Source organism: Gambusia affinis, linkage group LG10 (genome assembly GCF_019740435.1).
Source record: "Gambusia affinis linkage group LG10, SWU_Gaff_1.0, whole genome shotgun sequence".
Classification (NCBI taxonomy): Eukaryota; Metazoa; Chordata; class Actinopteri; order Cyprinodontiformes; family Poeciliidae; genus Gambusia; species Gambusia affinis.
Genome location: NC_057877.1, coordinates 7,519,094 through 7,546,481, shown reverse-complemented (window position 1 = coordinate 7,546,481; position 27,388 = coordinate 7,519,094). Strand labels below are relative to the sequence as shown.

Below are 27,388 nucleotides of genomic sequence, written 5' to 3'. Positions count from 1 at the left end.
TTGCCTGAGCAGAGGCGGTCGCACCAATAGGGTCCGCCCACCCCGGGCACCACCAGGCTTTTTTTTCTCTTTTTTTTTTTTTTTGATGAAACAGTTTACTGGTCGTATTTGTGAACTTTTCTGAACTTGTAAATAAAAATAAAAGCCATGCAAACTGTCTGTGCAATAAATCTAAAAAAAAACCAAAACATATCAGCACTGCCTCTTCCATCCATGTGTTTTATTTAAGAAAAATTAATACACTCTCACATGATCTGACATAGATGTTCACTTTCTCAAGAATAATAATAATAATAACCAGACACATTAAACATGCACACACACAGTAATTTTGTCTACTTCTGTGAATCCTGCAGGCTGCATTTATTGTGCTTCTTCGGTCAGAGATCAGAGGAGTGCAGTGCAGCTTCTTCCTTTACAATGAATAGTGCAATGTAGGGTGATGGCAGTATTATGCACTCAGTGTCAGTCATCCAGAAAACATTCTATTGTTGTTGTTGTTGTTTTTTTGCCTGCTTCGACAAACCTTATTTCTTTTTTCTTTTTTTTTCACAATTGTAACTCTGTCTGAATCGTTTGTCTTACGACCTAGGATAATGGTTTCCAGTTGATGTTTTTAGCTTTTGTGCAGAAATGAAGCACACATTCATATAAACAAGCAAACAATAAACATGACACATACAAGTTAAGGTGGATACATGTGTAAGCCTTTCAAGTTGTACCTGAACGCCCCCCAAGATGATGAAGAAACGAGTTCAGTGCGGCTGGAAGTCAATTTCCACGTCGCAGCGCTGGAGATAAAAGCCTTTGCAAGAAGGTGGCGCCTCGAAAACTGATTCAAATTCAACCACTCTGGTGCCATTCTTTAAAATGGAAAAAAAAATATTTGAGAAAATGTGCGACTGCAATCGGCCGTGTTGTAATATTTAAAAGCAGAGGATGCTACGCCAAAGAAGGGCGATGGTCTGTTGAGCACATGGAAGCACATATGGTCAGATGAGTCAGTGTTCCCAGGCTTCCAGCACAATGAGGAGGAGAATAAGCACACAAATGGAAAAAAAAAACGAGGAAAGCATTTGTTTGAGATTTTTCTTTTTTCACAAAAAACCCCCCCCAGAAACGTGCAACTTTGCAGGTTAAAAAATTAAATAAGCGTGCACAAGTATTTGTTGAATTAAGGCAGGTTTTGTACCTTCTGCTTGCTCCTGCCGCTATAAGGCAATTGATGGAGGTTAACATCATTTCAACTGCTGATGTTTTCCCCCCCATCAAGCCCAAAGTGATTGTCAAAGCTCGGCACATAAAGGTTTGCTACAACTTAAAGGACGGTATTTAAAACAACCGTTCGTCACACTTCCTTCTCTGAACTCCTGTGAATATTGGTATTTTGTGACGAAGTCTCCGTCACTGCTAACTCTTTTCAGTCAAAGTACGACCAACAAAGTTAACGACCTTGTTGATTTGCTGTTGAAAAGCTGCAAATCAGAAAAAATAACAATCTACTGTCAAATGCGTTAAAACCCTCTGCAACTGAGCCAGATGCTAAATTATCTTCAGATTGTTTCAGTTTGATTTGAAGAGGGAGAAAAAAAAGGCAAGTTTCTTTGATTGGCATTAATCAATATATTTGGTTTTCTTTACATTCATTATCCAACATTTGATCTATGTGCTTCTGGAAGTCCTCAAACTGCATAGTTGCTGATTTAAAGTGTGAGTGATAAGTGTGGTCAGTCTCAGGTTGGCTGTATATCCCCCTTTTACCCAAATATATATATATCCAAATCCACATACGAATGTTTTATGAGATGAAGATTAAAGATTTGGAATGGGTAAGCCAAAACCTAGAAGTAAACTTGACAGGAAGAGAGTTGGGTCTCTCAGAGTCTGAGAGACTCTGAAAATGTTAGCAGGATGGGAAAATATTGGCAAGTCAAAATGTTGGGTGCTGACAGACTTATGCAAAAGCCAAATGCTGAAACTGAGTCAAAACAAGCTTCAACCAGTTACTATAAAAGGCTTGGTTACACTTATGCAACCAGAATGTTGCATTTTTTAATTGTTTTTCCACCCACTTTGAGGAAATCTGCTACCTTTTCAGTTCAATTGTGATAGCTATGTATCACATTATATGTGGGAAAACACCGGACATTACATCATACACTACAAAATCTCGAAACTTTTTGCATAGCCTTTTGAGATTCACTTTTAGATTGGGAGAGGGATAAAATAAAAAGTATTTCCTCAAAATGTCCCCTTAAACCTAGCTCCAAAAGTGAATCAATCTCTGCTCTTCCCTACACATTGTAGTTTTAGAACCACACGTTAAGCTTAAAATACAGTAACATAGCTTCAGTCAGAAAAGTCTGTAACTTCTTACTTTAATCATTTTAGCTGCGTCAAAGCTCAGTGGTGTGCATGATTGAGGCTTTGCCCCCTTTAAATGATTTAGCCTCATGCAAATAGAGGTGAACGGTCTTGGTTCATTAAAGCTTCTGGCTCCAGAATTGATATTTGGTGAATAAGATTTAAAAAAAAAGAAATAAAAAAAAAGAAATTCAGTAGGTATGTCACTATTAAATGGGTTACCTTTTGTTACCCAGCCATCATTAAAACTCACCTCAGCACTGTGTTTTGCTAAGCTAGGCTAACATGCTGTAGCTGCTTCTTAGTTCATACTTAATTTGTAATAATATTATCTCTAATACATGTCTTATAATACAAATCATCCTAGAATGATCTCTAGAAAAACAATGTAGTACTCAGTTTGGAATGTAAGAATGATATTTAAGCAAGCTCAGTATTTGTTAGCAAGTTGTTGAAATGTTGGCTTGCAATGCTTTATTTTGCCCAAATTACCTCGAACTAGCTTTATCATGTTTGACGTATTTAATGTAGGAAAAAAAAAACATGCAGTAAACTAGGAAGACGTAGGCTTCAAATGAATCACAAAGGTAGGAGCTAGCATCAAATTTGTGCCCATTTTAAAGACAAGAGGATGTGTCACACCTCAAAGCTAATCTCTCTCGACTGTCCAAATAAGGGCTCTGTTGCCAGGTGTGTGTCTGAATATGCACGCCGCAGGTGTGTAGAGCTGCAGGTGGTCTTGATGGCGACCTCATACGGAGGTGGGGGTTCCAGCCACGGTGGAGGGCGAGGTGCTGGGCTTAACCCGCCACAGTCCATGGGTGGATAGTCGAAATCTTCACCACGAGTAGCATTCCTGTGGCTCTCCATCGTCCTACAGCCAGAAAAAGTTGTTTTGAGAACAATCGTGTGAAAGAAAACATAAACAGTAAAGGTGCTTTTTTTGATATACACGTCAGACTTGTTGACATTGCCAATAAGACAGGACTTGTACGAGTCTTCCCCTATAACTTTTCTTAAGTTCAGTACAACCCAAAAATGTCCTCCAAGACTTAGGCATCAAAAACAATTGATTTTTCTGTTTGGTGAAACGCCCCTATTATGGTCCAGCTTAAGTTTTCTGGCAAAAACCACTAGATTTATAAAATGAACATTTCTTGTGTCTCAAAGGGTGTGTGATGCTACCACTCCAACCAGGTTCCAAGGGTCTTTGGATCAGTGATCCTCCAGTGTACTTCTGACAGTGGGAACACGGTACTCTTCCACGTATTCATCCTGTGGTTCCCACCGAAAATCCGAAGAGTTACCCGACCACATCAAACCAATCGAGTTAAAGTCGCGGTTTAAGCTCCAACTGATGTGACATAACCGGCCCCCGACTTATGAAGTTCGACATGCATCTGCTTTGCTTAAACAGCATGTTCACTTATGTTTCCCATTTTAGAGAGTGACTAAGAGAAATGCGCCTCTGCATCTGGTCCTATTTATAGCCCAGGGAAACAGGAAGTCATAGATCACGAATACATAAACCCTTGGATGAGTTTAAGTAGTATAGGTAAGAATGTTTTAATTAGCTGTTCACTCTTTCAGAAGCATCAAGTAATGTTTTAAGATACCAGAAACAGCAACATTCAGAGGAACCACAGCCACAGGCTCAACAGGAACACACACACACACACACAGAGATAGGATGCTTGAAATGTTCCAACACTTGCAACATTTCTCAGGACGATGTTTGTGTTTTGTAGAGTGAAAGAAGTGATATTAGGGAGTAAACAGCCAGACGGCAAATTTCATTACCTTGGCAAACTGAAATCTGAACCCTTATTGAAAGGGCAGCAACAAACATGCCAAGACGTTTAAACAGTGATGCTTTTTTTTTTACTCGTTGGATTCAACCAAAAGGCATAGTAAGTAAGTTAGATAATAAAATGAGTAGTCGAAAACCAACAACCAATACAATGACAGCATTTTTTTCCCTTCTTCTTCGTTCACCCACCTGGGCAGAAACACGGACTGGGACTCTGGGAACCGAGTCAGCTGAGGAGAGAAGAGAGCATGGCTGGAGTAGTTGGAGTAGTCGTTGTATGGGTAATGGGGACAGTCCGGGTCGAAGTCCCGCTGGTTGTAGTTCGCTACGTTTTTGCTGTTCATGGCCCAGAAGAGTCCCAGGATGAGCATGACCACCCCCAGCACCACGCAGCACAGCGAGAAAGCCTGCAGGCGGCTCTGGTAAGAGGCCAGGAAGGCTGTGGAGCCCCCGGTCACAATGAGGAAGGCTCCGACGAAGATCGCTCCGTGGTGCAGGGAAGGCATCTCCCCACAGGACTGCAACCTGTCTCTGAGCTCTCTGCTGGGCTGGGGCTGGCTGGATGGTGTCATTCACATGTAAACAATAGCACAGAGCGCGGTCCCCCTGTGCACTCTGACGAAGACCAGAGATCCAACCGCTTTACAAGAAACCCCGACGAGACGAGTCCTTCTAAATCTCACTGTTTGGTCTCCATCACTTCCATCTCCAATAGTGCTGGAACACTGCCAATCATTTTTAGTCCATGTGTTTGTTCTCCCTCTTCTGATCCAAATTGTTGGTTTGTTGCAAAACTTGGGGGGGTGAGGGGTTTAAAAGAAGAATGAAAATGTTGAACGCTCTGATGCGCATCAGGCTAATGTTGAGCAGCTGTGTGTTTATCATCAAGCCAGATGGACAAGAGGACGGCAGAGCCCATTAAGAAATCTTTACTGGCGCCCCACCCTCCCTCTAATGTGTCCGAAGGGTACCACTTTAGCCTGCGTGTGTGTCTGCAAGAGGGGATGAGAGACAGGAAGAGGGACAGAGTGAAAGAGTGCAGGTCGAAGCTGTTTTTCTGAGCACAAATGGATGTAATATAGAGAACCACTGGCTGTATTCTTCAGCAATGTGTGTCATGAAGCATCATGACTGAGCCCTAATTTAATTTGAGAAATTTACAAAGTGCATCCTGTCTTAAATAAAGAGAAAATAAGTCCCATAATGCCTTGCGAAAGCATTTACACTCCAAGAACAGTTTTACATTTGTCATGCTCTGTTTTACAGAGAATTTATTTGATAAACAAACCAACACGAGGCTGTGCTGTGTTGAACCACCTGTCTCTGCAGTCACTATGGCAGGTCTTCTGGACGTGGCTTTGCAAAGCTGGACACATTAAAGTCACAAAAACTCCAAGTGAATAAAAGGAACATTTTAAGACTTTAATCTTTTTCTTCACCGATTCCCAAATGGTATAGGACTGTTCAGTTGGCAATTCTCTAAAAATGAGGACAAAAATGGTGGGAAAAGGATATAGTTGGAGCAACAATACATTGCTTCACATAGTGATGCTGCAGATTGTCAAACTTTTTTTTTGAAAGCAGTCTTGACTCTCTGTTGCACTTTGCCTGTAAATTCGCCCGCTCCTATGTGGGCAGATAGCGTGGTGTGAGAGTCCGTCTGCTTTACGATTGGCCAATCAGCAGACACGCTCTCTCTCTGCCACGCCCTACGGCCGCGCGGTTAACCAATAGGATGCAAACTGAGGGAACAAGCCCCGCCCTTTTCGGAACATCGACCAATCAGCCTTGAACACAGGCGGAGTTTGAAGTACACCTACCTGATCAGGAGTCGGGAATCTGTTACTCCAGCTGAAAATAAATAAATAAATAAAAAGTTTAAGCTCGGATTTTGGCTGCAGCGTCCATCAGACCGGCTTCTGACCCGAGCTGACGCGATGAGTCCGCTATTGTATTTAGGAGCTCTGCTGGTTTTCTTCCTGCTCTGGATCAGAGTCAAAGGTCTGGATTACGTGATCGTCCACCAGCGGTGGATATTCGTGTGCTTGTTCTTACTGCCCCTCTCGGTTATATTCGATGTGTATTATTATGTGAGAGCGTGGCTCATTTTTAAGATGTGCTCGGCACCTAAACTGCACGACCAGCGCGTGCGAGACATCCAGCGACAGGTGAGTGAGGGCTACGTCATCATCTCATCATCACAACCTTCCTGCACAACACAGGTGTGCTGGATTTATATTCTCCTGATCTGAACTGCAGTAGCCATCAACTTGTATATAATATGCGTTTTGAATCAGAAAAAGCTTGTACGGGGTGTGAACCAGGGGCGACAGAAGACTCAATGGGGACCTGAGTAGAATGTAATTTGGGGGGGGGGGGGGCAGGCACTTCCGGCTAAGCTTTGATTTGATTTGACTTTAGCTTGGCTGTGGGACTTATGTTGCTTTCTATTTGCAAGTTGGAATGCCGGTCAAAGTTGCAGTTTGTTTTGGTGCTACCTCCATTAGCAATAAATAAATGCACTTCTCGTTATTTTATGATGTCAAATCAAAGCAACATGCTCACATATAGTGATGATAGAACGCTATATGTGTTACAGACTTAATGAGACATATCAGAAGTGTTTATACCTGCAGCTTTCATTGTGTTTTGTGTGTGCTGCAGCCATATTGGATTCTTAGCTTGAGTCTGATTGATTATTTCCTTCTTTCCTAACCAGAATCCGGATTTTAGAGGGGATCCTTGTTTTATTTCCAAGTACAATATTTGACTTGCCAGTGCAAATACAAGTTGGTTTTCATTTATGTTTTGTTTACAAGCAATGATTGGGAAAATATGAACCCATTCTTGCTTTAAATTGCTGATCAACTATCACATTGTGATAGTTAATAAATTTTATTATTATTGAATTAGCACTGATATGGTTACGCCAATTTATGACGGTTTTTCCTTTGTGTCCTAAATAGACCATTTAGTGCAAATTAAATTGCTCTAAAGCCTCCTTACCAGCAGGGGGCACTAAGCAGCTGCAATTCCTGCACATTCCCCAGCATCGCTTGACTTGGAACATTTATATCCTTTAAATTTAATGCCTACACAAAGATTTACAGTATATAAGTAGATTTATATAGTACACAATACTGCAAAAGTACTCTTATTCTGTGTCAAACACAGGTATGTGAGTGGAGGAAGAATGGCGGTGGGACCTACATGTGTACCGGTCGACCCGGCTGGCTCACCGTGTCCCTCAGAGTGGGAAAATACAAGAAGATCCACAAGAACATTATGATCAATATGATGGACATTCTGGAGGTGGACACAAAGAGGCAGGTAGGAGAAACCAGGAGACAAGAAGCTGGACGCCGCAGGAGATTATTATTTTTCCCTCCATGCACACGGATTATCTTAACTCCTGAAGGTCCCTGTAATCAACATTTTGACTCATTACTCAATTTGTCTTTTCTGAATATTTTCTTTATTCTTAGGTGTAATTCTTTGAGCAGACATACCTCTAAGCATTTAGAAATTGTCATTTAGCAGATTACTAAAGTTTTCTCTGATGTTCTGAATTAACTTTAACAAAATCATGACCCTATTAAAAATAATTCTTAAATGCATAGTAGTTAAAGTAACAAAATATCATTTTTGATAATAGGTACTTCTAGATGCTTTCGACCTGAAAAAAAAGAAATGTTAATCTGATTTAATGTCAAACAGTGAGAAAAAAAGGACATGTTTTGTCCAAAAAAAGGGTTTTTTGACAAACAATGACTTCAAAAAGTTTGTGTTTTCTAAAAAGACAAGTTAAAGGGTTATTTATTTACTTTTTTACTCATGAGTGTCTCATGTACAGGTGGTGCGAGTGGAGCCTCTGGCCAACATGGGCCAAGTGACCGCTCTCCTGAACTCCATCGGCTGGACGCTGCCGGTGCTGCCGGAGCTGGATGATCTCACAGTGGGTGAGGCGAGCGCACGTCGGATTATTTTTAGGTTCATCATCTCAGTGTTGCTTCATTTCTCTCCTTCCGCTTTCCTAAAAGTAGAAAACCCATCCGTCATCGCGCTGTGATTTCCACAGCTTTTGCGCGAGACGGAGATCTGCAAACCCTCCATCAATCAGTGCATCCTGTTCAGAGCCACGGCTGCTCCTCTAATTGCGTTAGAAGAAGGGTGGGGGTTCTGCCGTTGCAAAATGAAACCCGGAGGAAATGGCCGCAGCAGCGTGGAAGCACCCCTGGATAGAGTTTCATAATGGATTTCCTGATGCCATAATCTACGCATCAGCGATCTAATGTTTTCCCATCAGGCCGTGCTACATTCATTTATCCCGCTGTCCACAGACCAACGCGCTCGCAGCAGGCGAATGCTGTTATCTGCTCGTCTGTTTGGCCCCCCTGTTGCTCTCACCCGGGCAGAAATTCAATTACAGTAAAGCATTTTGTTTTTGTTTTTTTCTTTCTCAGGTGGGCTGGTGATGGGCACAGGCATCGAGTCTTCCTCCCACGTTTATGGGCTTTTTCAACACATATGTGTCGCGTACGAGCTGGTCCTTGCTGACGGCAGCCTGGTGCGCTGCACAGAGGTAAGTACTGCACCGGTTTGGCCCTAAATCCTACAGCAGACCAGGCATGCAGAGGGAAAATATTTGGCTTAGATAATGTTTTTGTTACTGCATCACAAATTTATGAGCTTTGGTCACAAAAACAACATATGAGGTCAAAATTATAGCAATTTAATACTTATTTGTCTTATATAATCATCAGACTTTTTTTCTATTTATTTATTTTTTATTAGAAAGCTGACAGAGAGCAATAATAATAATAATAAAAACTAGGGCTGCAATTAACAGTTGCTTTCAGTATTGATTAATCAACCAATTATTCTGATGATTAATCTGATTTAAAAAATTTACACAATCTGCCGATTTTATTTTATTTTTTTCCCATTCAAGTCTTTTTTTTATACAATATTAGAATTACATTAAAGATGCAAAAAAAGTAAGAAAATATTTATCTCCTTTGGGATAGGATGGGGTGAGCATTGCTTTTACTGAATGTGATCATCTGTAGCTTCAAAACACGTCTAACATCAACATGTGAAAGGTTCAGCACTTTGTGCTTATTGACTTGATGTCAATATAGTGTAGGGCTAATTTTCTTTTTTTTTCTTTTTTTTTGGATGAACCAATTAATAATTTGGTAGGAAAAGGTGCCTAATAGCAGATGCTTATTTACAGAATTTGAACCAGGTGACGCTAAAAGTATGCCACTCGAGAATTAAACACATTTACAGACAGAGATGGTTTTCTTTCTTTATCTTAAATTAAAAATGTGTGTATTTTTGTGACGTTTTGGCTTATGAATGTTTTTCTTCCAGCAAATGGTCTTTTTTAAAAAAAATCTGTATAATTGATTACTGCATTAGTTGACGATTATTTCCATAATCGATTCATTGTGACTGATCCTTTCAATCATTTCAGCCCTAAAAATAACCCCGATGTAGTTTAACATTAGACATTTAAAAGATACAAATAATAAGCAAAGCAGTCTGAGAGCAATAATAATAATAATAAAAACTAGGGTTTTTGCTTTTCCCCAAACAGGAGGAGAACTCTGACCTGTTCCACGCCGTTCCCTGGTCCTGTGGCACTCTGGGATTCCTGGTCGCGGCAGAGATTAAAATAGTCCCGGCGAGGTCCTGGGTGAAGCTGCGCTACGAGCCCATCAGAGGCCTGGAGAACATCTGCCGACGCTTTGCCGAGGCGTCGGCCGACAAGCGGAACGCGTTTGTCGAGGGCATCCAGTACAGCCTGGACTCAGCCGTCGTCATGACGGGAACCATGACCGACCACGCGGAGCCGGACAAGGTGAGGCGCCGGCGTTGGCAGGTCCGCCGTTCCATCTTTGACCGCGTCTGATGTCGGATCTTCCTCCTGGACAACAGATCAACAGGATCGGCCTGCACTTCAAACCCTGGTTCTTTAAGCACGTGGAGAGCTACCTGAGAGGAGGCCACAGTGGAGTGGAGTTCATCCCTCTGAGGCAGTACTATCACCGACACACACGCAGCATCTTCTGGGAGCTTCAGGTACACACACACACACACACACATCGTCTGTTATTTTTCACTTTTTAGCTTTCGGCTGCCAACGTTAACACCGTAGCCCCACCTTTAGCTTCATCGCATCAAATCGATAATGGATAAGACGAGGGCTCACACGATAAATCAGATTAATCGTGGCAAGTAAATAATACTCAAGTAATTTAGTAATCGATCAATCGTTAACTAGAGTATTCAGACTCTAAATAAGGTCACTTCCTGAAGAGCAACATATAAGCAACAGTAATTAAGCCATATATTTATATATAATTTACATTTGCAAAGCTTAGCACCACTATTAGCATAGTTTTAGCTCCACCCGGTTCAATTTAACTAAAGGAATGCTATATTATTGCATTTTAGGCCAAAAAAAATTTATTTGAATTGAGTTATTTGATTATTTACATCTTTTTATACATTTCTAAGATTGCATAAAACAGGCTTGAGCTGTCAAGTGAAAAATCTGTATTGTGTGCCACTTTTTATTCCAATTATTTGATCGATCATCGGAGTAACAGATAGAATAATTGATTAGTAAAATAATTGTTAGTTGCCACCACACTGAAGACCTCGCAGCCGAAATTTTCACACAGAATTGTCTAACGTTTCTGGCAGAATCTTGTTCTTAATCGCTGTGCGATGTTTTCGTCACATCCCAGTGATTTTCAACAGGATGTGAAAATCCTGGTAAGTCAGCCACCAGTGAGAACATCGTTCTCTGCTGCCCGATGCTCTGGTTTGAATCAAACTAAATAATATTGATTGTAAAGCTGCTAAAGCTGTTTTGTTGGAAAATAAAATAAAAAGTGGACCACATGACACTTTTCCCACAGTGACAGAATTCAAACTGTTTCTCTGTTTCTTAAAGGGAAAGTTCAGGATTTTTGAGTCAAGGTGAAAAAGTCAGAAATCTCTGTCTTGGTGTCACTGAGTTTACTATTTACCATTTATAATTCACCACCCAAACATCCTGAGCTAAGGCCATAGTTTTGTTTGAAATTAAGTTTTATATAGATTATTATGATGTCGTTCACCAATTAGCCTATTGATTATGTAATTACTTAGTACTTGCAACCTGACCTTCCCTGCAAATGCAGCAAGTTTCCAAAGCAACCCCATTTCAAATATTAAAAATGTTTTTACCATCAGAAAGCAAAATGAATCAAAACATTTGAAGGAGTCCATTACCACTCCATTAGTGGTCTTTTAAACCACTATATGGTTGGTATACCTCTTTAATAAATCAATGTCTGCCTTTTCGAAATCCTGTTTGCTGAAAAAAAAAATTAACTCGCATATAGAAAACTATGACTTCTGTTATTCCAGGTCTACTTACCTGAGGAAACAGAAGCAGCTAAATGTTCACCTGGAGGCTTCAAAATCAATGACCTTATCTTTTTAGCTTTTATACTTAGGATATGAGTCTTTATTGTTCCCCTTAAATAGTAGAGGAAGGGGGCATGCTGCGGTGGCGTAGGGGGTAGCGCGACCCACGTTTGGAGGCCTTCAGCCCTCAATGCAGCCGTCGCGGGTTCGATTCCCGGACCCGACGACATTTGCCGCATGTCTTCCCCCTTCTCTCCCCCTTTCCTGTCAGCCTACTGTCATATAAGGGACACTAGAGCCCACAAAAGACCCCCTGGTGGGAAAAATAAATAAATAAATAGTAGAGGAAGGCGTGGTAGTAAAGTTTAAAGTGAGAGGAAAGGCATATATTACCGATAACAGGTTCTCGGAGAGACTTTGTCTGTGTGTGTATACCTCTGAGTTGTACCTGTGCCAGCACACCCATATTTTTGCTTTTTACAACACTTCATAGGATTATTTTCTACTTTACATACCCGGCTGTCTGTGCGTTTCACGTGGGAAGGTTATTGGTGACGCACTGCCTCCAACCTACCTTTCCCACGCCAATATCAGTTTTGATGTAGATAACCTCAGTTCATAGAAAAGCGTTGGCATTAACCGCTGTGATGTATTTGAGAGTGAAGCTGTTTTGAGATGATGGGGATACAATTTGGTCTTGGCTCCTCTTGAAGCAGCCGTGAGCTTCACCCTCTGGGATCTGTACCGAATGAAGACACCAAGAGAGCCAGCTACTGTGTTTAATAATACAGAGCCGCTACCAATGATTACTTTTGCTATCAATTAATGTTTCATGAATTGATTATTCTGATTATTAATTCATTAATGGGATAAAATATTAGCACATTCTGCAGAATTTTCATTTAGGCCCTTTCATACAGTTGGAGTGCATTAAATGCATTAAAATACACCAATAAACAATTTTAAAAAAATATAAGAAAGCAAACATTTATTGGCTAAAATGCAATAACATATCTTTGGGGTATGCTTGATCATTTGTAGCAAAGGATGCAGCTGCAGCAAAACAGTTATTAGTGCATAATTTTGTCATCGGGCCAGCTTATGGAATCCAGATGTTTAGGGCCTCACAAAGACAATAATGAGACTCTTATTAACCATAAACCGATGTACAGGTCCACCCAGTCACACAGAATCCCTGTTTCCAGGAGCTTAGACGATGAATACTTTATTGATCCCCAAGGGGAAATTCAAGGTCCCAGCAGCTCAAGACATTACACACAACATACACTACAATTCACACAATATACCAAAAAAAACACTAAATCACCAAATTAACACAATTACCAGACCAACATTACTAAGAGCTAAAAATACTAAAAAACACTAAAATCCTAAGTGCTAAATTTGAATTTAAAACAGTTGCCAGAATGGAGGAGTGCATGTTGACTTATAATGTAGCCGATAGAGTCAGTCAGAGTACAGTCCATCAGTCTGTATGACACTATAAGGAGTGTGGAGGTGAAGACTATTTTAACAACTCCCCTGCTCGTTTCCCCCTAGTTTCCTAATGCTCTAATGCTGCACCAGTCACACACACACACACACACACACACACACACCCCATTAGCCATTAGTGAGAATAGCCTGACAGTGTTGTTTTCAGTAACAGTAAATGGCCTGATGAATTATGCAGAGTTCTGGTTTGACAGATGCCTAAGGTAGAGTCCTCTGAGCATTAGTCTGCTACCTTTTTATTTTTATTTATTTACTTTTTTTTTTAAGGAGCTTGTCTCTGTTTACATTTCACTTGAAATGCAGACAGAAATAGGGCAGTCTGTGATGGAAATCATCCAGGTGTTGAATTTGATAGCCTCAGACAGAAGTTGTTGTTGTTGTTGTTGTTTGTGCGCTGCCCTCTGGTGGAAATTTAGGCAAACTGAAGAAGATTGCATAGGACAGAAGAACCCATATAGACTCACCGCTTTAAGAGTTTGTTCTTGTGGGCATGTGGATGAATGAATCAAATAAATCTCCAGTAGTCTGCTTTACAAGGGAGGGGTTCAGGTATAAAGAAATATATGAACATGAGTGTGTAAGGAAAAAGAAAACTGATTTTCACAGTTTCTTTCACTCATGTAAAACCAAGAATTAGCTTTACCTTTAGAGGAAATCTTCAAGTGGACGCTGACTGCTTCTCTTATCTGAGATGCCAACACTGACATATGAGCTTCCTGGCTCTGATTTGACTCAAAAGTTAATATGAACTTGTTTTTTTAAAATCATTTTTATTTTTTAAAACCAATTTCAAAACCAGCTTTGTAGCGCGTTTGGAGTCGTTGCAACATCTAAAGGTTTTCCAGCTGAACCACACTGAAATTTATGGGCTGCGCTTAAAAGCCAGATCCCTGCCGGAAACCCAGCCCTTCGAAATGAACTGCCGCCATTTCTGCCAAGAAGGGTGATCGAATATCCGACCAGAATTATCCCAGAAGCTTGTAGACGACTACCAGAAGTATTGAGGTCGAGGTGCAGCTTGTAGAAGGATAACATTTTCGTGAGGTTGTATGTGTGGTTTGGAGGTTGGTTTTTATAATTATGACCCTGTGTGGATTGGAAGGTAACGCACGATAACAACTAAAGTTAATTGTCTTGTATTTATTTCACCCATTGAAAAAAAAAACACACATCATTAGAAGCCAATGATTGTTGCCTTCCAGCTTCTGATTGTAGCACCTAAAAGCCAAAATAAACCTTTGGCAGCTCAACTTATAGATAAAAAAAATATCCAATAACACGGCTCAAAGCTATTGTTGTCTGCGCCTCTTTTACAGGACATCATCCCATTTGGCAACAACCCCGTGTTTCGCTGGCTTTTTGGATGGATGGTTCCCCCTAAGATCTCTCTGCTGAAACTCACCCAGGGAGAAACCATTAGACGGCTGTACGAGCAGCACCACGTGGTCCAGGACATGCTGGTACCCATGAAGCATCTGCAGGCGGCCATCACTCGCTTTCACCAGGAAATCAATGTGAGACTCAAAATATTGATCGACGTGTCACGTTGCACTCTGTTCATGATGAACTGCGTCTCGCTTGAATCATGAGAGCGACTTGTGGTTTTTGTTTTTTTTCTCCCCAGGTTTACCCGCTGTGGCTGTGCCCGTTCCTGCTGCCGCCCGGCAGAGGGATGGTCCACCCCAAGGCCCAGCAGGAGGAAGAGCTGTACGTGGACATCGGCGCGTACGGCGAGCCGAAGGTCAAACATTTCGAAGCCAAGGCCTCGACGCGTCAGCTGGAGAAGTTTGTCAGAGACGTGCATGGGTAAGCCTCCTGTCTGAAAGCCAAAACTTGAAACGCATGCGACCAGGGCTGAAACGATTAATCGGATTAATCAGGATTATTGAAATAATCTGCAACTAATTTAGTAATCAATTAATTGTTAACTGGATTAAATGTTAATACCATTTGCTGAAAGGACAACATTCATAAACATAAAAAAAGAGATTAAATTGTACATTTGCATTGAAGATTAAAAAAAAAAAGATCTTTCTTATTCGTAACTCCTCAAGTGGGATTTAGGGATCTCCTGTTATTTTCTATCCAATTATTGAATGGTTAATGCAAAAATTTATCAATTTATAATATTGTCTAAAAAATTCTAAAGTAGTTACGTGAAAAATCCTCAGCAAAACAGATGCAAAATTTTCCTCATATGATTAATCGATTCATTGTCTGAAAAAATCTAAAATAAACAATAGTTACATGCAACACCTGACATTCTGTTGTTGCATTTTAAATGCTCCTCTGCAGGTTCCAGATGCTGTATGCGGATGTGTACATGGATCGGGAGGAGTTTTGGGAGATGTTCGACGGACAGCTGTACCACAAACTGAGAGCCGAGCTGGGCTGTAAGGAAGCTTTCCCTGAAGTTTACGATAAAATCTGTAAATCTGCCCGCCACTGAGCCCGAGTTCTGTTCTTCTCTCCGGTCTGATATCCCACACCAGCGGTACACCACTGAAACCAGACAAACGTCCTGCACATGAGAATACACCTTTTATTGTTGAACTACTATTTTTTTACACTTTAGTTCTTATTTTGGTACAGTGACGAACTTCTTGTACAACATGAAAAAAAGGCATGACTATTTTTGATGAGTTCTTGTCATTGAAGTCCTTTCTTTGGAGAGCCTATTTGGATACCTTATAAAATAAATTTCATTACATGGTTTCTATAATGATAATAAAGATTACTATAATTAAATCTTATTTTTATCTTAAAATTTAATGTTTGGCAATATTTCCTTATGTGTTTTAAACTCCTAAAAGCTCCTGGTAAGTGATTGTCGAAATAGTTTTTTTGTAACCAAAAAACATAAATCTTGCTATTTTAATGTCAGAATCATCCATCCATCCATCCATCCATTTTCTGTACACCCTTGTCCCTAGTGGGGTCAGGAGGTGCAGGTGCCTATCTCCAGCTAATGTTCCAGGTGAGAGGCGGGTTCACCCTGGACAGTCTATCACAGGGCACGTCAGAATCAAACAAATAAAAATATATTGTATAATAAAGTTAATTCTCCTCCTTTGGTGACAACCTAATCATATTTCCTCTTTTTCTTTTTTTCTAAATTTGAATTAGTCTGTTTTATATAAAAAAAAATAATGACAGACTAAGAAGAAGTTCATTTGAGAAGCTATAAAGACTGGTGGTCGGTTAATTTCGACTACTAGGGGGGAAAAAAAGCCAGTAACCGGATGACACGACAGGGGGCGGTACTGCAACATGATTGGATAAAAAACTACTATAAACCCCAGAGACGAATAAGAGGCTCCGCTCCCTGAACCGGTGTGACCGCAATGAACTGGAGGAGCAAACGAGGCTGTCAGCAAGTAAAGAGTGCTGTTTCTGACCGGAGAAATTCCTCCTGACACTTTTTACAACACAGGTAAACCGAGCTGTACTTTCATGTTGCAGCTTAACTATCATTTACTCGATCTCAGTTGAATTCATTACGACCTTTCTCATAATGAATTGTTTTAAGTTAAACTAAGTCGTGGGTTATTCAACTAGCTGTTAGCTGCTGGTTAGTGGAGCTTATTACTCTGCTCGACATCTAGCTTCTTCACTAATTTGCCTCGACGATGAAGAGGTAGAATTTGAAGACATTATACTACTTTACTATGAGAGATTTATTTTGATAGTTTTACTGCTTTCTATATTAATTCTCTGTAGCGTGTCCAAAACTATCTGTTTTGAACACGCATATTTCGACGTGTAAGAAAAAAATTATAAATTGTCTTGGCTAGCTTGTAGAGTCTAACACGTTAGGCGAGGTCAAACCCTGCTAACCTGTTACCTTGACAACAGGGCAGAAGTTTCAAATGGATTAAGGTCAAAATTGACAGAAATATCTCCCAAACATAAGAAAGGTAGACAGACTACACCAGGGGTGGGCCCTCCTGGTCCTGGAGGGCTGGTGTCCTGCAACTCTTAGTTTCCCTGGTCCAACACACCTGAATCCAATAGCTGAATCAGCTCCCAAGTTCAGTCAGGTTCTCCAGAGTCCTGCTAATGACCTTATTATTTGACTCAGGTGTGTTGAAGTAGAGATGCATCTAAAAGTTGTAGGAGACCGGCCCTCCAGGACCAGGAGTGCCCACCCCTGGACTACACCCTCTATAAATTCCTAGTGACGTATTGAAGCTAATCTTTTTTTTTCTCTCGCTTGGAAGCTATCGTCCAAACTTTAGAGGGATATTATTCAAAAGGTTTTTGTAAAGGTCAAGTACCCTCATGACAAAAGGAGTAAAGTTGGAGTTGAGGCATTAACATTATCTGGACTGGGGGGGGTTTTTTGTATTTTTTTCTGAAAACAGATCAGAGAGGTGAGAAGTTGTGGAGAACATCATGGCGACTGACCAGGAGCCGACCTACACCGTGAAGCTGCTGCAGCTGCTGCTTCTCTCCACCTACTGGGGGATGCAAATTTGGGTCACTTTTATTTCAAGTAGGTGCCACACACAAACCGGATATTTACGTCACCAGGAGACCAATGCTAACAGCAAGTGATCTGAAGTTCTTTTTATTCAAGCAGACTTTATCATAACTTCTCGTGAGCAGCGCATATATCGATAATTTATTTGATTTGTGTAGATTGGATGTTGGCACACAGTAAGGAAGTGTTCAGGCATGACATGCTGGATGTTAATGGTTTTATCAGTTTTCAATAGTTTGGACAGTAAATGAAATTCAGCTCATGTTTGTTTATAAAGTGTCAAATCACAAAATAACTAAAAAAAAATGTATATAGTACAATAAAAACTAGAAGTAGCGGAATTTAGCAAGCACACTTGTAGTGTAAAAGTAGTTGTGAATTGTGATCAGCTGAGGTTAGAATGTACTTGATTACTTGTGAGGTTCTGTTTTTCTTTATTTTAGGACATATATATATATATCAAATTAATTCTTTCTTCTAGAAAATAAGTTTTTGCTACAGTTGGTATAAACGGGCTGGTATGCCAACTGTACACCTTAATAACAACAAAACACTGAATGTGTGATAAAAGTAAGAGAATCTGATCCAGCTCCACAAGAACTAGAGGAAGAAAGACGCTCTGTTCTTGTTATTTGAGCTTATGTAGGACATTTCTGATAACATCTGGAAGGATAATGCCTTGTAATTAACTCTGAAATAAATGGCTTTTTCATGATCTTGACAGGCCACATTCTGAACATTTAAATAGAGTTGTCATCCTAATTGATTCGTTGTGAAGAAAGTAGAAAATAACAGACAAAAGAGTAAGATGTTAAAGTTTCCTTGTAAACCATCAAGTTAAGTTGTGAAGCATGAAAACAATGAAGGAACCGCCTGTAGGCCAGCAGCTTCTTAAAAGTATTCTAGAAATACTATCAGTCATGATGGTGAATAAATTAACACTTGACAATCACTTTCAATGCCACAAATCAGAAACCGTTAAGAATTATCTTATTAATGATGTTCTAGTTTAAGTATTAACTATTAAGAGAAAAACTGTGATTTCTTTAGGCTTTGTAATGGACAACAACCTGAACAGACACACGTATGGGTTCATTCAGAGTCGTCTTGTTCCGTTCTACCTCCACCTGGGTTCAGCTTGTGCCTTCTTTAACCTCTCCATCTACGCTGTGTATCATCCCAGAGACATACTGGATGACAGGGAATCGTTTCAGGTATGTTGGGTATTTTTCCTATATGAGTTTATATAATGCTTTACAAATATAGTCATTCTACTCTAACTCTTTGTCACATTACAACCTCAAACTGCAGTGGATTTCTTGTCTTCCTGGATGTGCTTGTCTTGTCTTTCTTTTCCTCATAAACCCGATGTTTCGTCTCCAGATCTTCATCTTCTTTGTGTCGGTGACGGTCGCGGCGGTCAACGCTCAGTGGTTTGGCCAAATGACATCAGAGATAATGGCCGACATGCATCTTATCGAGCAGGCGTGCGGCCTGGGTCAGGATATTGGACTTTCGTCTAACCGCGAGGCTTACGCCAAGCTGTGCGAGTCAGACGTGAAATACAAGCACCTCTGCAGGCGCCTGTGGGTGTACCGGCTGCTGTCGTCTCTGTGTAACCTCTGCTGCATTGGCTGCAACTTTTACAGTCTCTCTTACATGGCTGAGAACCTCTCACATCTGTGAAGCCGACACACTTCAGCTGTACTCCAATCTCTTACTGCGACGCTACCGAAAAAACAAAATAAATCCTTGATATTTGGCAGCGGTGGACATATTTAAATCCTAATGCTTTGTTTAATCTGAGGCGAAACGTCGGGCGATCCTTGTTTTCCTTGAACTTTTTCAGAAGTAATGAAAGGAACGGGCGTCTGTTGGTGGCCGTCGTCCTTCTTGTCTCGCCTGAGGATTTTTTAAAGATGAGTCAGTGCCTGCAATGCCTCATCTTTCACCTAGATTGGCTGACAGCTGTGGTTGCCTTCAAATTTCTTTTTATGTACCTTTACAGATGTAATACAGTATCCTACTATTAACTGACGTCAATTGAATGTTTTTGCTATTTTAAAAAAAATGAGGTCGTGTAGGAATAGTTGGCTTAATGTGGATTGCATCGTTTCTTTTTAAATACCCACACACCAGAACCGTCACTGAAGGAAGTGCTTCTGCACAGCTCACTCCTGCTCTCCCTGTTTAGGGTGGAGTTTCTGCAGTTTTGCAGTTTCACTGGTTTGTCTGGCTTTCTTTCCCACCTTTCACATTTCAGAGTGGAAGGGTGTGCTATCTTTAGCTCTCCTGGCTGGTATGTGGTATGAAAACGACAGGTATGAACACTTAGACAGCTGGACAGCAAGCTCCAGGCTAGACTTGCACCGTTACAAAAGTTACGTTTGTCATGGAGGCACTTCACTCAGTGACCTTTAAGGCAGCGGGTTGGTCCTGTCATCTGATTGGTTGACTGGTTGTCTTTTGGCTGCTGTGAATGGCATGAGCAACGTTCCTCACTGAAGAATTTAGTGATTGCACTGATGCAGAAGTTATTTGGAAGTTTTTTTTTTTTTTTTTTTTTACATGATTAGAATCTCAGTTCAGGTTTATTTTGATGAATTATCTGTGGTAACTCTATGTAGTATCAAGCTGCGATTTTGTTTTCCCTGTGGTTGTGTTAATTAGTAATAAAACTGACAAGTTGCTTACAGCAGCAAGCATCCCAATAAAGATGTGTTTTATGAAGAAAACACAAAGAGCCAATGACTAGAGATGCGCTCATAAATAACTGTCAACGATTTTCTAAATGTTACTTTATAATGTCGTCTTGCTAGGTGCTATTGTTCCTGGTTGGTGTGGTGCTTTACGGTCATCTACGTCCCTTCACAAAATGCCACCTAAAGTTTTTAAATGCATAATATTTTTCTAAAGCGTTATCTTTTGTACATAGAGGTGAAGGATTTTAGTTTGGTTTATTTAACAGATTATTGTACATCACTATATTTATGTTAAATTATCTGGTAAAGGGGGAAATGGACATCAACAGAAAGTAAAATGTTGTCATAGTGGGTGAGATCTGTTATGCTTTCCAACATGTTTGTACTGTTTTAATTTTGCTTTATACCGTGAAAAGAAGATATGTACTCAACTGTTTGTTTGTTTTTTTTCTGTTCCTTTTCAAGTATTTTCAAAAATAATATATTGGTAAATTCTGATCTGTTGCTCTGAGTTTTAGTTGTTTTTTTAAAATCTACTCTGGTTTGTGCTGCTCTTGGATGCACATGTACTGTTTCTGAACTGAGGGAAAGTAGCACAAGCAGAAACACTGTCCTGAGATATTTGGAGCCAAGTAGACTCTGAAGTTTGGCCTGGACTGGTGAAGGTGTTTTTTTGGGTTGTTTTTTTTTTTTTAATACGCACAGTAATGGCAAAAACAATGCAAGGTTATCTGGTAGCAGTTTTAAATTGTATTTTCTTGTGTAAACATGTAAATGTATAAAAAGATGTATGATGTGTCAATATTTATATCTGCTGTATAGGTGAGATGAAGGTTGTAGGGTTAAGATGTTTTGCCTTCTGTTCACATCTGTGGGATTTTTAACCATGCTGTCTAAACATGACTTTTTTTCATTAAAATATTTTTTAAGTTTGTTTAATAATCTGTCATGATGTTTCATATTTTGCAGGTATAAGAATAAGTGGAATCAGGTTATTTTATACTGTGTGAACAGTGTTTGACAGTAAGCTGCTGTTTGTTCATATATAACCAAATACATTTTATAATCCCTCCAACCCCTTAAGCTACAATGTGCAGTAATAGTAGAACCAAAAAAATAAACTGAGTTCACACTAATTTGTTCATTATGAACTTGTATGAAGCCAAAGAAGTGACCCACAGTGTGGTTGAAGGTTCCTGAGGCGGATTCATAAAAGAGGAAACCCAAACTTGAGTGTGATTGGTGGGTTAGCCACTGGACCAACTGCATCGTGACTCGGCACTTAAAACAACCGCTAAACAAGCTGAACTCATTTAAGACAAATGCATCCTAATTTGTGCTTAATGACAAACGGCACAGACCATTTCGAAACAATTAATTTATATTCATTAGCAATGAGCCTTATATAAAAAATTTTATTGAAAGAGAAAAATAAAAAAACGAAAATGCTAATGGTAATTTTTCAATGTAAAAATACTTTTTTTTTTCCAGCTACAAATAATTTTTATCAGCATCAATAATTACTCATCTTACATAGAGAAAAAGAATAACAAAACAGAATAAATATAAAACAAATCCACTTTTAACACTTTAAAATGCCAGAAACTTGAATTCCTGGATCAGACGATAATCTCCAAGTTTCACCAGTCAAATATAACAGCAGGTGACATTTAGTTTGTTCTGCTTTGTGAGAGCTACCTCTGTTGAAAGTGCGAGACGACCATGTAAAAAAATAAAAATACAACGCAAACTAAAACCGCACAAGGTTTTGCTTGCCAAATTCTTCAATCGACACAACCGGTGACAGGGTTTAAGAATCCAAGGAAAGAACCCTCACGACAGAAAACTGTAATACTGAAGGAGGAAGATCCAAATAATCTTTTCATATCATCTCTCCACATCACTGCCTTACAGTCTGTAACAGATTTACAACAGCATCTGCTAGGAAACTGCAAAACGTTAAAGACTAAAGACGGGGACAGACGGCGTCAGTGCATTTCGTTGTTCTCAGAGGGTACCGAAGTGTAAACAGCAGAAAAACAGAAAAGGCTCTAAAAAGAACGGTTCCTTTTAAATAACCATGACTCTTATCCCAGTGATGCGTCAGTACGCTCATGCTTACAACAGCTGATGACAATACATAATCCCAAGATTGAACTCTGAAATGTTCAAACCCTGAAATAAACAGTTTCCATCTTGAAAAACAACTAAAAACATCTGAATATAAATATTATTGTTCCCTTGTTCTTAACATTCCCATATAAGACATGTGAAAACATTATCTAAAAAAAATTCTGTAACAAAATCCCTCTGGGGGATTTGGTGGCCATAGCAGCAGCGTGACGGTGCGGCTCCTTTTCCATTAAAGACGCGCAGCGGAAATGGAGAACCACTCCCAGCGTTTCCGTCAATCTGCTGCTAGACCCCCCCCCATAAATAAAAGTCGTACTAAAAATAGAGTTTTCTCGCTAACCGGCGTCCAATCCAGTGTCTGTCACACGACAACCTTCCCCTTGATCTCATTCTTGGTGCTGTCGCTCGGTTTGTTGGACTGCTCCTCGGTGAGGGTGATGTACGAGTACACCAAGCTGCCCGCAATACTGCAAACGACACACACAGCTAAACGAGTTAGCACACAACATGTCTCCAAACGTTTCTAAGCGACCACAGGCCTTTCTTTATGTTCACCAAAACATATACACGCATGGTATTTTATGACAATATTAACTAGGAGTGACAAGCGTACTCATCTTTTTGTCTCTGAAAACAACTTAAAAACACAACGACGGAGCACATTCATTGACAAAGAGCATTTTCATACCTTATATTCAAACCTATGAAGTTAGTCCAAGAGAAAATGTAGTCTCCGCTAAACACCATCCCAATGTAGGTCACCAGGACGTTCTGCAACATCAATAAAGCAATGCGTTTGGTGTCCGGTTGCATTCGTCTGCAGCTTTAGCGAAACACCGCGGCTCACCTTAATGCACCCCACGATGGTGGTGGTCAACGCAGAGTTGTACTGTGTGCATAGTACAGTGGAATACATGAGAATAAACCTAGAAACGAGTGTTGGGAAAAAGAAGTGTTTAGACGTTGTTGTTTGTTCCATGAAGTTAGTAGTGATTTAATGTCAAGCATGAGCGGCATCCGGATTTCACCACCGATAAAAACCACATTCATTCAGTGCGATTCCAGATGCGGCTACATGAACATGAATGTGTTCAAAGATCTTACCCCATGACACAAGAGAGGACGAACTGGGAGAGGAAGAACGCATCAGACCAGCCGTCAAACTCTGCTGCCTGCAGACGGAAACAAAGCACCGGAATCAGCATGAAATAAAAAGTGCAAATTCATAAACAGGGGGAAGGTGCCTTGCAATTAGGAACCACTGAGTCACTGATTTTGGGTGTGGCAACGTCAGGTTTCAACGGATGGAAACAGAACACCGTTCAGTGGAAGCACCGAAAAAGTTTTTAAATTTCCTGGCACTGTTCCCCTCTTTAAGAGCCAGCGCTGATATCCCATCGGCTTTAGAAACGCCTTTAACTGTATCTCTACTGTAGCGATTCGGTCCAGACTTGCTGCTGGAACAGCTAGAACAACTCAGCTAGGTGAATAATGGCGTCTTTGTGCTTCTTGGGCTGCTGAGGCCCAGCTGGGCGGACCACCAGGCCCCTGCCAAGACTTACCAAAAAAAACATAACCCACACAAGGAACTGCTCATATTTATGGCATTCAGTTTAAGAAATTGAACTGACAGACACAATGGAAGCGATACGTTTGTCTAAAAGAGAACATGGAATCACCAGGGATAAATCCAAAGTTTTATTTCAATTGAAAGGACCAAAAAAAAACAACAAAAAGAAGAGACAGCTCACTCACCTTTTGCATCTCTCCTGTCACTTCAGCCAATAGCAGAGTGGGCACGATCATAAATAATGCATTATAGTATAATAATCCATATTTTCCTAACTCCTGTGACAAAAAAAACACAGGAGAAAGAGTGAGTTATTCACTACATTTTCAGACAGAGTACAGATGTCATGCGTTGCCAAGACGCTGAACCGCTTCTTCGTCCAGCTCGGTTTCCCATCTTTAACTCCCTCGTTTTACCCGGATGACAGTCCTGCTCTGCACAAGCAGATGGTATACTCTAGACATCGTGGGCTAAATCTGGATCCTGCTGTAATGTGAGAGTTGAGCAATCTGCTCTTGTGACATAAAAAGTTGAAATAAGACAAGCTAAAACTCGCTCCTGCTTTAACAAAGCATTATTGATCCAACTTCCCCTCCATGACATGCAAGAAAAGGGATACAAGTGCTGTTTGAAGGTAGTTTCTGAGGGGAAAAAACACATTTCAAAGTTGAAGAATTTACTTTGTTAGGAGTAAAATAACTTGACTTAAGAAACAACTGCGACCCATAAATCCCTAGAGGAGGGATTTGATTCTCCAGAGTTAACAGGAACTCAATCGCATCAGGAATCCATCCCAACAATGGCCACCATTCATCAAGATGGTCCCACCACATACCTTTGCGTCTAATTTTTGCTTCACGTAGGCTCCATTGGCCGCGGTCAGGATGTCATTCATCAGGATGAAGACGTAGCCTTGCAGGTCAAAGGACAAGTCGGCACTTTAAACATAAAACAGGCGGAAAAGGCATATAAATCAAACAGTCTTTATTTCTTTTTTTTTGCCATGTTGTATTTCAACTTTGCGTCTTTTACTGCAGATGAGCGGCGGCGCTCCTAAAGGTCACAACAACTCTTTTGTGAGCATATATCAAGATAACGGCGCGCTTTGTAGTGAAGGTAATCCCAGTGCGGGTAAAAGCCAGGGCACCTGGAAACAGCAGAAGCTCACCTTGCGGCTATGAACGCCCCAAGGATCATTGTAAACACTGTCAGCTGGACGGGCCTGGAGAACTTCTTCCTGCCACGGGGGTCAAACACAATGAAACTTAATCCGACCGCTTTGAGGCGCAGAATAATAACCGGCATTACGTTTTGTGTCACATTCAACATCTGAAGGAGAAAGAAAGTGGGTTATCTTGTCATGGCTAGTCTTACTTCAGCAGGAATCCCTCAGCCAGCATCGTGAAAAGAATGGAGAATCTCCTGAGGACTGTAAACATCGGCAAACTGGTTGGCAGAGGACACAAAGTGGAAGAGAATGAGCCACCGAGTCACGTTATTCTGTGAGAACAGTGCATTGATGAGTACTTACTTGAGCCTTTTGGTACCAAAAAGACCAGTAATTTGATTTCCCACATACAGGAGAGGTAGAGGAAATGTCTGGGAAGGCAAGGAATTAACATCAAGTTTACAATCGCATGAAAACAAGACAAAGAAAGAAAAAGAAAAATCATCAAATTGTGCATCTTTTATGAACTTGAGTATTTGAGAGTCTTACCTTGTGAGGTATGCTCTCATCCAAATCTGGGAAGGTGATCACCCTCGCAGCCTTGCCCACCCACAGCACAACCACTGTGGCCAACATCTGCACCAAAGACACGCCAGAGGAAATAAGTTCAACTCTCTCTGCCACTGACCCGCTTACAAAGAGCCATGAGAAACCCAAACTTACTTGTCCTATTCCCACACATATTGACGAGGGAAACCTGGAGGGACAGATGAAAAAGCACCTCAATGTTAGCCAACGTGTACAAAACAAGAAACAAACGACTTAGAAATACAACAAGGAAAAAGAAGTAAAGTCTCTCTCCGCGGCAGTGAAGAACCTCGCTAGCGGACAGCGGAGCTAACGGGCTCGGCTGGCTGCCTCCGCTGCCCCAGCCACCGCAACTTCCCAGCCGCTACACTACAGCTAGCTCGGCAACCTCCCCCCGCCCCCACAGCCGCGCTGGCGCTGGAGAAACAGTTACCTGTAGTTAGTGAGGACGCTTTTATTCACCACGACGATGAGGAACGAGCTGAAACCGTAAAACCCGGCGGCAAACAGCTTCACGAACAGCGTGGAAGGTTTATCCGCCATCACCGGCAACTTCTCATTCCTCTATGAGCCTCTACTCTCCCCCTGTTGCCATCATCACTTCAGGAGCTCGCCCGCTCCCTCGCAGATGCACGCAGCGCGTGCGCGTGCGCACCACGCCAAGCCAGAACGTTAGCTGACGTTTTACAACTTCCGCCGTGAGTCTGAAACCCTCCCACAAGGAGCCATGAAGTTATTTCAGGGTTACATTGAATTGTGTCCTTGTGGTGTTGATATCCAGGAGTTGCAGGGTGAAACGGGATCTGTTTCCACATTTACTGCTACTGCCGCTCCGCAGCTCTGAGCTGGAATGTGGACATTCAGCCGTGAACATTCAAGTTATTTTCAATAACATGGTGCATTATAGTTAGAGCACAGGGAAATGTTTTCACCAGTGAACACATGCAGTGGTACAATGAACAGTTTGTGTATTGATTAAGAAATTTGTGTTTGAGTGATTAGTTCTTTGTTGTAACATTGCTTCTTGGTAATAGACCTGGAAAACCTATTTTCCTTTAAATAGTTGTACATTTGTGAACAAGACCCACTGTTGAGATGTGGATTTATTGAACTGGCTGATGAAAGATAAATTGGATATTTATCATTTAATTGGTACCTACATACCGTACAGAAATACCATACATGACAATAAAAGCCATGGATGCTATCAATATGGTCAGACACTGCTGTGGGATTCTTCCGCTGGTGTTTTTCTCAAGTTAGCCAGACATTGTGAATGGATAAACTACATGTGCTATTAATTGTTATCCTATCCTATCCTATTAGTATGCTGTAACTGAAAATTATTAATGAATGGAAACTTTTACAGTTGGGCAGAGATCTGGTATGACCTGAGATAAGAAATAATGGCACTTGCAAAAAAACAACAAAAAAAAAAACAGGAGGCAGAGCTGCAAACACTAAGAAAAATAAAAACGGAAGTTGAGATGGTTTGGATATGTGTACGAGACGGATAGTTAATTTATTTGAAATAAATGTTTTTTGGTTTTCTACTTTTAATAAACCTGCGAAACTTTTTTCAGTATTGTAAGTCAAGTTTATTTGCACAGTAGATTCCAGAAACAAGGCA

General features: G+C 40.7%; 4 protein-coding genes across 4 annotated transcripts; 2 read left to right on the top strand and 2 right to left on the bottom strand.

Annotated features, from left to right (window-relative positions):
- Window positions 1-69: 69 nt before the first annotated feature.
- On the bottom strand, window positions 70-6,082 carry si:dkeyp-51f12.2 (uncharacterized protein LOC100151460 homolog). The gene is made up of 3 exons (XM_044128909.1): window positions 5,995-6,082; window positions 4,364-5,166; window positions 70-3,238 (listed from the first exon to the last, which is right to left on the bottom strand). The coding sequence occupies exons 2-3, from the start codon at window positions 4,744-4,746 to the stop codon at window positions 3,001-3,003; spliced, it is 621 nt and encodes a 206-aa protein (XP_043984844.1). The 5' UTR covers window positions 4,747-5,166; window positions 5,995-6,082; the 3' UTR covers window positions 70-3,000.
- Window positions 5,975-16,165, top strand: dhcr24 (24-dehydrocholesterol reductase). Its single transcript, XM_044128908.1, has 9 exons — window positions 5,975-6,342; window positions 7,349-7,504; window positions 8,028-8,133; window positions 8,638-8,756; window positions 9,777-10,040; window positions 10,118-10,261; window positions 14,431-14,628; window positions 14,739-14,920; window positions 15,410-16,165. The coding sequence occupies exons 1-9, from the start codon at window positions 6,112-6,114 to the stop codon at window positions 15,561-15,563; spliced, it is 1,554 nt and encodes a 517-aa protein (XP_043984843.1). The 5' UTR covers window positions 5,975-6,111; the 3' UTR covers window positions 15,564-16,165.
- A 237-nt stretch (window positions 16,166-16,402) lies between these two features.
- Window positions 16,403-21,499, top strand: si:ch211-121a2.4 (transmembrane protein 205). Its single transcript, XM_044130313.1, has 4 exons — window positions 16,403-16,547; window positions 17,479-17,609; window positions 18,648-18,811; window positions 18,981-21,499. The coding sequence occupies exons 2-4, from the start codon at window positions 17,510-17,512 to the stop codon at window positions 19,281-19,283; spliced, it is 567 nt and encodes a 188-aa protein (XP_043986248.1). The 5' UTR covers window positions 16,403-16,547; window positions 17,479-17,509; the 3' UTR covers window positions 19,284-21,499.
- Window positions 21,022-26,438, bottom strand: LOC122839061 (UDP-N-acetylglucosamine/UDP-glucose/GDP-mannose transporter-like). Its single transcript, XM_044130311.1, has 12 exons — window positions 26,192-26,438; window positions 25,894-25,927; window positions 25,720-25,806; window positions 25,534-25,601; window positions 25,377-25,448; window positions 25,171-25,239; window positions 24,838-24,940; window positions 24,188-24,280; window positions 23,537-23,604; window positions 23,280-23,358; window positions 23,121-23,203; window positions 21,022-22,899 (listed from the first exon to the last, which is right to left on the bottom strand). The coding sequence occupies exons 1-12, from the start codon at window positions 26,299-26,301 to the stop codon at window positions 22,794-22,796; spliced, it is 972 nt and encodes a 323-aa protein (XP_043986246.1). The 5' UTR covers window positions 26,302-26,438; the 3' UTR covers window positions 21,022-22,793.
- Window positions 26,439-27,388: the final 950 nt, after the last annotated feature.